Genomic DNA, 12,477 nt, shown 5'->3' with positions numbered 1-12,477 from the left:
TTAACGACGAATTAAACGATTCTTCTATCGCACATTAAGTCGATAATTTGTAGACAATTGACGTGCCCCACGGTTTTATTTTAGTCTAGTCTATGCATATGTTTATAATTCCCACGACTGTATCTATTTTATTATTTTTTGGTTTTTAGTACATTTATCTTAAACATTGCAATGTATGTTTAACATAAAACCGTTTAACTTAAAAAGTTTTTTTACCTATTTTTATTTCGCATTCTGTTTAATTCATTTAGTGCTTCATTATTGCAAGGCCCATCTTAAATATTGAGGTTGTATAGTGCACTGTATTCTTCTTGTCAAGCCCTTTTATTTGATACCCATATTGGTGGGATTGATAAAAAATTGTTATCAGACATTTGGTAGCGGCGGCCAGCTTAGATTTCAATTTTGCATAGTAAATTGTATTCTACTTGTTGAGACCTTTCATTTGATACCCATGTTGATGGGATTGATAAAACCTATGTTATCCGCCATTTTGTAGAGGCCGCCATCTTGGATTTTAATTTTATATAGTACATTGATTATACTGGTTGACCACTTTCATTTGATACCCATATTGATGGGATAGATAAAACCTACGTTATCCGCCATTTTGTAGCGGCCGCCATCTTGTATTTCAATTTTTTATAGTATATTGTATTCTGCTTGTTGAGCCCTTTCATTTGATACCCATATTGATGGGATTGATAAAACCTACGTTATCCGCCATTTTGTAGCGGCCGCCATCTTGGATTTCAATTTTTTATAGTATATTGTATTCTGCTTGTTGAGCCCTTTCATTTGATACCCATATTGATGGGATTAATAAAACATAAATTATCCGCCATTTTGTAGCGGCGGCCATCTTGAATTTATAATGATAATGAATAAACATAATTGTATTGTCACCAAAATCCAAAGTATATACAAAATTTCAGATTAATCGGTTGACAGGAAGAGGGTGAAATTTAAATTACTAAATTTGACCCAAGAATAATAAAAAATAAAACAAACGGGGTGAGCTAAATAAAACCGTTTAAATAAATCGAAAACACTTGTTAGATCTCAGTTACAAATAAGTACGTTATTTATTTTTTCTGCATTATCAATTTGACGTACCATAGATAATTGTGTAATTTATTCAAAAACACGGAAGCGATATTAATAATTTTAAAACAACACTAAAATTCAATACAAATCCATTCATTAAGTATACAATTGTTTTCTACTGTTTCTTTCATATTACGTTCACTATCCATTGAACGAATTGAACAGAAAATCTACACAAGTGTAGAACAAATACAGCCTACAAGAAATGCAAATAATACGTAAATACAAGTAGTGAACTAAGTAAGATCCTATTCGTCCTCAAAGCCTTACTACAATATGTATGAGGTGAAAGTGTGTGTGACATCACTAAGCCCGTCAGTAAGTGCGCCTAAAACACACAATTATTTGTCATATTTTACCTTTATACACTTATCTCAATTATTTGTTTTTGTTAAACATGTATTAATTTATTCTTTGTTTATTTACAACTAGCTGTCCGGACATACTTCGTTCTGTCAAAAGTTAATAGTAAAAATTACATTTTTTTTTAATTATCAAAACCTTCCGTGGGCCTTAAGGCCCAATACATAATACAATAATAAATTAGCCGAATTGGTCGTCCCATTCTCGAGTTATGCGCTTAGCAACATTCATTTTTATATGTAAGAGATAAAAACACTTATTTACTTATTAACTTACTTATTACGATTCTCATGACGCGATTATATTAGACGAAAAACTTAAATAATAATTGTATAGCACTAAATAAAAAACGGTCCATTCATAAAATTTGATCGATACGAAATCAATTGTATTTTTTTCCATAAACGTTACAGTTCAAAGATCTTTACTCATAATAAAAGAATAAGTAATATTATTCGTAATAAAACAATTGTTTCGTCAATTTTGTTGTAAATAATATTAACAAAAATAAAATCGATTAGTCTCACTCAAGCCGTAGTAAAGTTCTTTATGATTCGTTTAAGACAGCGTCAATATTTTGACAAACCGTTTCCATTCCAACAAAGGCGTTTTTGTAAAAGATTTTCTTTATGACGCTTTTACTAACGTAAAGCATTATTTTTCCTAAATTATTGTATACGGTCCATTCTACGTGGACTATCCACAACTGGTACAACTACCCACGTTTAGTACAGTTGTTAATATTTTACTTCTATGAATTATTTATCAAATATTTTTAATGTGTTTTTATTAACTAATATTTTCATTGTTTCAGGTTTACGTAACAGAAATAGCCGTGCCAGAAATAAGAGGTCTTCTCAGTTCGGTATTAAAGATATTAAGTCAAATTGGATTTCTCATATCTTTCTCTCTCGGAGCTTATCTGAACTGGCAGCAACTGGCTCTGGTCGTCGCAGCAGCGCCAGTCCTTCTCTTCTTAGCTCTTTTATTCATCCCGGAAACTCCTTCTTCTCTTCTTCTCCGAGGAAAAGAAGAAGAGGCGGCGGAATCTCTCCAATGGTTGAGAGGCCCAGATGCTGATATTCGACAGGAATTAGCTACGATCAGAACGAATATTTTAGCGAGTAAGCAATACAATGATGGAAGGGCAGGAAGGTTCAAAGTACTGCTATCAAAACGCTTAACAAGGCCAGTCTTAATTACTTGTGGTCTAATGTTCTTCCAAAGGTTTACTGGCGCGCATGTTTTCAACTTTTACGCTGTACCAATGTTTAAGAAGACTTTCAGGATGATGAACCCTCATGGTGGCGCTATTGCCACCAGTGTCGTTCAACTCCTAGCTTCCTGTCTCTCTGGAATGTTGATTGACAACGTCGGCAGATTGCCCTTACTTATGATCAGCGGCGTTATGATGTCTATAGCTTTCGCTGGTTTTGGTTCTTACGCCTATTACGATTACGTCTTCCGAAATACAACAGATCTAACTCAAACGGCACCGGGCTCTTACGATTGGATACCATTGTTGTGCGTTCTTACATTTACAATTGCATTTTCTCTTGGTATCGGTCCCATATCCTCGCTCTTAATTGGTGAATTATTTCCTTTAGAATACAGGAGTACCGGAAGTGCACTAGCGACTAGTTTCAGCCATCTTTGTGGTTTCGTTAACGTCAAAACTGCTGCAGATTTCCAATATTACATAGGCTTACATGGTTTGTTTTGGATGTACGCAGGGCTATCTGTCCTTTGCCTTCTCTTTGTTGTCCTTTTTGTGCCAGAAACCAAAGGCCGCGAAATAGACGAAATGGACCCGAAGTATGTCGAATCATTATGTATTAATCGATAGTATTGTGTGAAACTAGTGTTATGGTTGCAAATATAGACTGAATTTCTTTGTAGTTAGTAGTATCTACAAAGGCACACGTGAACACTGTGCTGTAATTGCACTGAGTTCTGAGAAAACAGCCTTCATCCAGTATTATTTTTAGTATACATTTTTTAGTGTTTTCCAACAGTGCCTTATCGTTCAGTGTGTGTAGTTCCTCTTCCGTTAGCATCACAAGCTTTATATATATGATAAATAAAACTAGTTTATGGTTTTTAGAGATTTGAATAATTATTTTTGTATTCATCTAAAATGTAGGAAATAAAATGGTGTAGATATATCATAGAATACAAAAGATTCACAGATGTATTTCTAAGCATATTTGTTAAAATATTACAAGATCTGTTATATAATGTTACAAATATGTATTTATATATATTTACTCATGTAAATACAAAATAGAGTAGAGTATTATGTAAATTGTGGTATATTAAATGTGATCCTTGCATATTGTCAGCAGTATTGACCTGTAGTCTATAAATTTTTGTACAAACATTTTTATCAAAATGTATATACAAAATCGTTTGTTTTATATTCATCTATAAAATTTGTCTGTTGTGATAACGTTTCAAATTGTAGGTAATATTTTTAAATGTTATGTATACTTCAATGTTGATATTAACAATTAAAAATGATGAACAGAATTGAAAAAACTTATATATTTTCGAAGTTGGTATAAAAAATTAAAATAATTGTTTAAAATTTTCAGAATTATATAAAATATGAAAAAATGGTGCTAGAACGGTGCCTTGCGGGATGTAAAGTATAGTTTTTATATAATTGTTATATTTCTTACATTGTATATAGGTAGACTTAAGTTTGTAAATAATATAGACGTTTATCTATTGTTTTACAAAATGATTGCCATATGTTGACGGGTGTACGTCGTATGCCTTGTTATAGTATTGTCGTGTACTTAAGAATTGATGATTTTAAGTGTTTCAATAAAAAAATCTTACCTGAGAACTTTTATTTTATTGCATTAATCTTATATTCACTTCTAATATTTTAAATGATATTCCTTTCATCGTCTTAATCGATCACTATTATTTTTTTTTTTTGAAGCTTTACCAAATTTAAAAGTTAAAGAGCTCTTTAAGTTAATACACAAAACCTGTTTAAACATATTCATTAGAAAATGTATTGACACAGATAATTATAAATAAATTAAAATTAATTATAAAAAAAATGTTCGAATTATTCTCACTCTTAGAAAGATCAATAATTAATGACTAGTAAATATTACAAAATATTATCTAATCTTAGGAGATTAATAATACTAGTTTCCATATGTACAAATATACAAACTCAGTCATATTGTATAGAAATCGAACAAAAAGATACATTAACTAACAACATGAAAAGAAAACTTTTAGTAGTAATTTTTTTAATAATACGATAACACAAAGAAACACAAAACAATTTACATCACATCATATAGTCCAAGATACGAACTAGACGTGATCTTCACACATCTGTTTAATGGATAAAAATTATATATAGTTTGTTAAAGATAAATCACGAAAAAGTTATTGGAAGATTTCTGGTCAGGCTATATGTATTATATTCGCACACCGCAATTTCAACCAAACTTTTAACAGGCGCCCGAAGGAGTATTCGCAAGGAAACAGCATTCATTTTGATGTGAGATTAATTTATTTAACATGTGGTTGAAAGTAATTAGAACACTATACATTAATATACCTACCACACGTAATATAATAGACAACCTGATGTTAGCATTTTCTACAGGCTTCATACTGTCGATGTCGGTAGGAATTAAATTTATTCTTTAAACTCGTACGTGCATTTTTATATAAAAATAAGTATTTAAATTTTGAATCAAATATAGCCTGGCTAGGATTTTTCATTTGTTTATTTTTCTAATATACTTAAATAAATATAAAATTATTTTCATCCATTACGCAAATGGTGAATTTCGTGTCTAGTTCAGATCTCATACTAATAGGAAACCAGTTCATTGTCATGTCGTTATTCTGTATTGTCATGACATCAGGAAACGTGACAATGGACATAATGATATTTTTGTATTTTTGGTCATGATGATGCACAAATACATACATAAACTCATCTTTATTTTAGACACATTGTAACATTTAGATGGTATATGGCTACCCCATATATCCACATATACTCATATATTTAAATACCTTTACAAAGAAATGTTTCTTTTTAAAATAAACATTAACATCAATTTAGGAAAATGTTATATGTCAATTACAAGTCAAAAGCTTAAGTCCCTACCAATTTTTGATAGCAAATTGACATTGTGTTATATTGCTCGTAAAATCACACCGGCGCTATGTGATTCGGTACATTTTAACAAAATACTGTTAAGTAAACCTCAAATTTCACAGTACAAACACAATATATCGCATGTGATTTTAATAATTTTTGTTTAGAAAGTAATAATTTTTGTTCACACTCTCAAGGCATGGACCTGTCCCATCAGATAGTGTGCACACTATATTGCTGTATTGCTGTTGTCTTACGCGTTGTGCTTTATTGTTTTATCAAAAATTAAGTAAGCACAGCACATACAAGCTTCTTTATGTGATCTTTACAAAAAAAATAATAATTAGATCTCAAATTACTAAGATGTGTAAACAAACAAATTGACAAGAAATTTGATGCTAACGTTTGATAATTCCAAGCAATGCTAACAATATAATGTTTATTTCCAAAAATATAATTTAATAATTAGAATAAAAGATTAAAATAAAATAAAATAGCCCGTTGGCGCAGTTTGTAGTGACCCTGCTTTCTGCTCCGAGGGTTGTGGGTTCGATTCCCACCCTGAGTCTGGGTGTAATATAAATATTTATTTATATATATATTATTTATAAGTATGTTTATCGAAAAAAAAAAAAATACCAGTCGGCTGTTAACTATAACACAAGCATTAAGTTGCTTACTTTAGGAAAAGACGACCGTGTGTGTATTGTGTAGATATTTATTTATTTATTTATTTATTATTATTATTAAAATAATTTAATAATTAATTTCAATAAGCACTTAACAAGATTGAATAATTTATTAATTTCAGTACACCGCATCACTTAGTAAACGCAATACAATGAGTAATCCTTTTAATATCGCAATTAATCAAGTGGAGTGCATTGAAATTAAGTTTCAGACGAAACCGGGTGCACTTGAAGTTAATTTATCTGTTTAAGTGACGCTTAAAATACATGCGACTATTATTGATGGATGCAGAGTATTTACGATCAGTATGACCGTTAAAGGTAAACAGAGTAGTAATAAATCATTACATGAACTGTGGCATTCACGATCATTTTGATATTTCAATACTTTTGTCGCTAAAAGTTTTCAATTTCCACTTCATATTATAAAATGTATAATTTAACTTGCTATTTCCTGAGATTTTATTTCATTTTGCGCAGAATTATGTTTGGGCTATAATTAAAAAATTACAAAATATTTGCAATACAAACACTTCGTATCGAGTTTCGAAGTGCATAATTTCATGGTTTAATCTTCGAGAGTTACGAACTTCCATACAAATTTTCATCTCTTATTTCAAACCCTTCAAGACTTTATTCTACACCCAAATGTATCCAATATCCTTTCCTCAGGTCTAATTTATCTCTTTTTCTATACTAAGGAAACAAACAAGCAAACAAGCGTACGGTACGCATAATGGTAAGCTAATGCCTATAGACGCCTGCAACACCAAAAGCATCTCAAGCGCGTTGCCGACCCTAACCCCTTACCTTCTCTTGGAGCTCCGACTTTCTTACTAACCACAGTAACACAATACGTCTTGGGAGCAGTGTTATTTAGCTGGGATCTTCTGTAAGGTATTCCCTGCTAGCGACAACTTAACCACTACACCAGAGCGGTGGTTAATACTAGAGATAAGAATAAATGTAAATGAAAAACATACTCAAAACTCTTAGTCTGTGTAGTCCACGTTATACCAATAAAAGGGATAGGTACATTTTTTCCAGCTAACGAGTGGAAATCGTGCAATGCCCTCGAGGCATGACTTTTAAGTCACACGTGAAGTATCATCCTGAGATAAATCTTAACTAGCATAATTACTTCGAATATAAGACATTTTAAACACAAACACCTCGAACAATTCCAGTCGTATTTGGTTTTAAGTTTGCTGATACTTGAATGAAAGTTTAAGAAAATGTAACAATTATTTTAACATCACGCGTTTGAAAGTACACAAGACATCGTCTGACGGATCAGCTAAGTATTAATATAATTTGTACATACAATATGTTGGGTCGACTTTTGTTCTTATGGTAGGCCACTTGCTTGTGTTTTAGGTAACAGCAGACTTGATATACATAACTGTTTAATAAAAATAAATATACATAGGTATAAATAATCAAGGTGGGAATCAAAATCACAGCTCTGGAGCAGAAAACTTAAACACTAGAAACTACGTCAAAGGCTAGTCAAGTAGATAACATGAATTATATAATTAAAAATTGCTTGTCTGTAAAGTTGGTTTACGGACGACAGTTACGTGACAACCTCATAATCAAACATCTCTTCGGATGCATAGGACAATGGAGTGGATGTACATGCGGCGCAAGCGTACAAGGAGCGTAACGGGACAATGAGTCATACGTTTTCGTGCATGCAGCCGGCGTTCATCGATTTATTAGATGTTGTCACGTCAATAATATTTAGTTATTAATCAGTGAATAATAATTTCAAATGATAATACCTTAAAGTGCCACTATTATAATTCGTGCGTGACATTTCAGTTATATTTTGTGATTTTTGTAAAGATAAAATTATAAAAATCAAGAAATATGATGGCTGTATCTTTTTTATTTTTCTACATAATTGTATTAATTTATTTTATTCTAATATAGTGTGTTATCAACTTATATTATAAATTTACCGACACAAAATCTAAATAAAAAAATCTTGTGCTTAAATCGCTTAAAGATTTTCGTATTATAAAAAAAATACATACAAATACCATATTAAATTTATGTTCTTATAAAATAGTATATTAAATCAAAACAGATTCTAACTCAAGATAAATCCAGTCGCACAGATCTCGTGTAACATACAAAACAAATCGATTGAACGCGTTACCAGCGCTATGAAACAGAAATACAATATACAAAGTGTTAGAGAGAGACGCAACACAGTTACAGACTTCCATCTCACCGGAGATGCAGTCTACATTGATACAGAATAATTTTTTTAACTATTTTAAATCAAATAAGTAAATGAATATCTGATTTATTAATTGACGATTACGATTCAGCCTGTCACATCCCACTGCTGGGCATAGACCCCTATCTCCATGTTGGTGAATGATCGGAGCTTAATACGTGTTGCTATATTTTTTATAGATAATGATGAATGAATGAATTCCTTTACGGGTTGATGGATATATTTTCTACAGATGAATGAATGAATTCTTTACTGAATGACAATCGCTATCAGGTGTATATGTTAACAAGAGGGACCGACAGCTTAACGTGCTCTCCGAGGCACAGATCAGAGGATAAATTATTAATTATTGAGGGAAAATTATCCATCAACCTGCAATGGAACCGCACATCAGATTATGTTTCAACTCTTACCATATATGATAAACATGGTAATGACGTTTAAATTTATTAAAACATAGCTCTAACAATTATTTTTTAAGGCCCGTAAGCCCGTCACTGAGATTAGCGTTACCGAGTTTACGATATTTAATTGTAGTTGTTTTAAGAAAATTTTCATAGTTCAAGCGAAAAAATTTCTTATTTGCCTAAACGAGTCAGTCCTCAAGAAGGGGAGGGTAGAAAAGAGTCGTAAAAACTTATTTGTCCTGGTGTCATCTTGTCTAAGAGTTTTGAAGACCAAAGTAAATATTATTAAAACGTCCAGCAAAAGCGGTACTGCGTAACTTTCCATCCAAGGATAAGTTAGTGGACTAACTCTCTACAATCTGATCTCTGACTCATGTTCCTTGAAATAAAATGAGTAAGTTTATTATTTGCAAAAAATGTGCGTTGGCCGGGAATCGAACCCGGATCAACTGCTTGGAAGGCAACTATGCTGACCATTACACCACCAACGCTATGACGAATGTGTTGAAACTATAACTTAGAATTTACCACTAACATTACATCAATTACAACATTAAAACCTACAAATATTTCAAAATTTGTAAAAATCACTGGCCCGATTTTATATCTAGAATAACCCATTGGCTACTTTTTATCCCGAAAATTCCACAGGATCGGAAATTACGCGGGGAAAGCTGTTTGGCACAGCTAATAAGCTATAAAAACAAATATTCCATATCAACGAGGTTTTCGATAAGGGTTACTATACACATAGCCTTAAGAGAATTGAAGAAACTGACAAAGGTCAACGAGTTACACGCCTGAAGAGGTTAGGGATTAGGCACATTATTGACTATACTCATGCTTTATTAGGTACAAAGTTGGTAAAAAGGTTATGTTTGCACAAACAAAAAAAACACATTAATTATATAAATCCACACGTGATACCATGTACGTACATGTACGTAGTTGGTACAACAGGCAGTTAAATTATCCATTATTAGATATATCTCAGATATCGGTCAAAATTAAATGGGACTACATGACAAGCTTCTTTCGATTAAAAAAGAATCGTCGATATCGGTATACCCAGTTAAAAGTTATTTTTAGTTAGTTATTTTTTATTATTAATGTGACACATAAATTGTTATAAAAGTAGTAGTTTTTAAAGTTATGATGTGACAAATGGAACGCAGTCGAATCGTGAACCTCCTTGTTCTTAAGTTGGTAAAAAGTGTGTGTGTCGCCAACCCGTCTGCCGAGCGTGGTGACTATGGGCAACACACATGAGTTCACCCCATTTTCGGCGCAAACTTGTGGAGGCCTATGTCCAACTGTGGCCTGCGCTGAAGTGATAATCAAATGAATCAAATTCCCAGTGAAAAGTAATGCGGTATAATACAACTTAGGTCATACTGTCTTTCGTATAACAAGAAAAATCATCGAAATCGAACCCAGTCAAAACGTCTGAGGTAAAATACAATAAAAAAAAAACGAAAAAAAAATTAACTGATAACCTTCTCCTTTTTGGAAATTATAATTAACTAAAAAAATCAAAACATAAATTGACGTTTCTTATTTGCATTAATACAGTAAATACTCGTAGCCTATACGTATACTTTGCTACAGCTGAAAGCACTGTAAAGCGTCATTTCAGCGCAACTGGCGATGTTTTACACGACGTCACTTCCCATATTTTTTTATACCGCGCATCTAATGGTGTAAACTCCGCTCGCAGTGTCCGTCCTCCGACCCGCTGAACCAACGATCCACGTGAAATTGCCGCTGTATGAGGATTGCGGAAAACCTCTGTCTTTGTCTGTGAGTCTGGCGCAAACTTGGGGAGGCCTATGTCCAGGAGTGGACTGCAATAGGCTGAACTATCTGACGTGTAAACTCTAAAAAATTAGTGGGAATCATTATTGCACGATTTCAAAAGAAAGGAAGCCATGCAGAACCGTGCATTCAGTCGTCTAGAATTAAGGCTTGTTTATACAGCTGTGTCTGTTTTCAATTCATAGTTTATAATAGTGTTCACTTTTATATTTGTGTTTGCTCGCAATCAAAAAAACCTGATTTCAAATTACATCAGCAATTAATATACTCTAAGTAGTTGCGAAAATAATCAATGAAATACACATTATTAGGGGCTAATCAAAAACTTGTCAGATTTCGTTCAAATTAAAATAAGAACAAACGATAAGCATCAAATGTATATCAAAGAAAGAATTCTCTACAATTTAGACTTTAAAAAGTTACGGGGTAACATATAAATAAACAGTCGCATTTAGAACCTCCGTGGAACTTACTCCTTTTTTCGACTTCGGTTAAAAAAGTAGTAAACTCTCATTCAATTTCATAAAATTTTCAAACAGCGTTGGTGGTGTAATGGTCAGCATAGTTGCCTTCCAAGCAGTTGATCCGGGTTCGATTCCCGGCCAACGCACACTTTTTTAATTTTGTACCTATCAATTGGAACATATATTTTATACTGCTATGAGGGATGTCAAGGATTCGAAAATAGACAAAACAAACACCAGACATACTTCCACCACCACTCTCATAATCCTTACCTCGTCTAAAAAACTAATCTACATTTATAAATTCAATAGTCAATTTTGACGAGTATACCTAGATATCACAGTTGATGGTACCACCTTACTCTTATTTTTGAGGCAATTATCTTTTAAGATTCTCATGGTAGAAAATTTGTCTGCCAGCCTCCAGTGCAGCGGCGTGCTGGTTTGAGCTCCAACTCTTCTGATGTTTGATGAAAAGGCCTGTTCGCGGCAGCGAGATGTATGTCAGGAATTTTGTTTTGGGGAATACTAAGTGAATCAGTAACGGGCGGAAGCCGGTCTACTTCCTCGTCACCCACTGAAGCATACTAAAGCAATATACAAGTGTAAATTCCCATTTGATGTGTTGATACCGTACCGTACGGACACCTGCAAAACCAGAAATATTGCAATACTGACCCTAGCCCTGACCATTCCTTCTTTGGCTATCTTATTTACCACAGAAACACACACTAATTGAGAGCAGAGTTCTTCAGCTGTGATCTTCTGTAAGGGTGAGTGATGTACTTTCAGGCTGATCTAAATTTTGAGAAAGATATTTCCGGCAGTACCCTTTCTCAATGAAATCATCAGGTAAAGTTTTAAGTTTTCTACTCATAAGGCCTTATTGACTCAACGGCTTACGGTGAATTTTCTGGATTTCCTCATTACCTTCAAGTAATTAAGTAGACGAGTTATTACTTCATTATGAGTGTATGAAAATATGTTATGACATAGGCATGAATTACACTTTATGTTTACACAGCTACAATGAGGTATAATATTCTTATTGATAAAGGTGGTATTGTTTGTGTGTTAATATCGGTATTGGGACGATAATTTCAAGAATTTTATCACGGCGTTGGTGGTGTAATGGTCAGCATAGTTGCCTTCCAAGCAGTTGATCCGGGTTCGATTCCCGGCCAACGCACACTTTTTTGCAAATAATAAACTTACTTATTTTATTTAACGAAGAGAAAGAATA

The 12,477-nt window shown here is 32.9% G+C and overlaps 1 protein-coding gene and 3 non-coding genes across 4 annotated transcripts in view; 3 read left to right on the top strand and 1 right to left on the bottom strand.

Moving 5' to 3' along the window:
• The window catches only part of LOC123664674 (facilitated trehalose transporter Tret1-like), a 49,944-nt gene extending 45,936 nt beyond the window's left edge, over positions 1-4,008 (top strand). Inside the window, exon 4 of the mRNA XM_045599184.1 lies at positions 2,285-4,008. Within this exon, the coding sequence (XP_045455140.1) occupies positions 2,285-3,316 (1,032 nt within the window). The 3' untranslated portion in view covers positions 3,317-4,008. The remainder of the gene's footprint in view (positions 1-2,284) is intronic.
• Positions 4,009-9,374: 5,366 nt separating this feature from the next.
• On the bottom strand, positions 9,375-9,446 carry Trnag-ucc. The gene has a single exon. It is a non-coding gene; the product is annotated as a tRNA-Gly (tRNA).
• Positions 9,447-11,308: 1,862 nt separating this feature from the next.
• Trnag-ucc lies at positions 11,309-11,380 on the top strand. Its single transcript has one exon. It is a non-coding gene; the product is annotated as a tRNA-Gly (tRNA).
• A 971-nt stretch (positions 11,381-12,351) lies between these two features.
• Positions 12,352-12,423, top strand: Trnag-ucc. Its single transcript has one exon. It is a non-coding gene; the product is annotated as a tRNA-Gly (tRNA).
• The last annotated feature ends 54 nt before the right edge of the window (positions 12,424-12,477 follow it).

The sequence above is a fragment of the Melitaea cinxia genome, chromosome 22, assembly GCF_905220565.1.
Source record: "Melitaea cinxia chromosome 22, ilMelCinx1.1, whole genome shotgun sequence".
Lineage (NCBI taxonomy): Eukaryota > Metazoa > Arthropoda > Insecta > Lepidoptera > Nymphalidae > Melitaea > Melitaea cinxia.
This window is presented reverse-complemented; position numbering and strand designations above follow the sequence as displayed.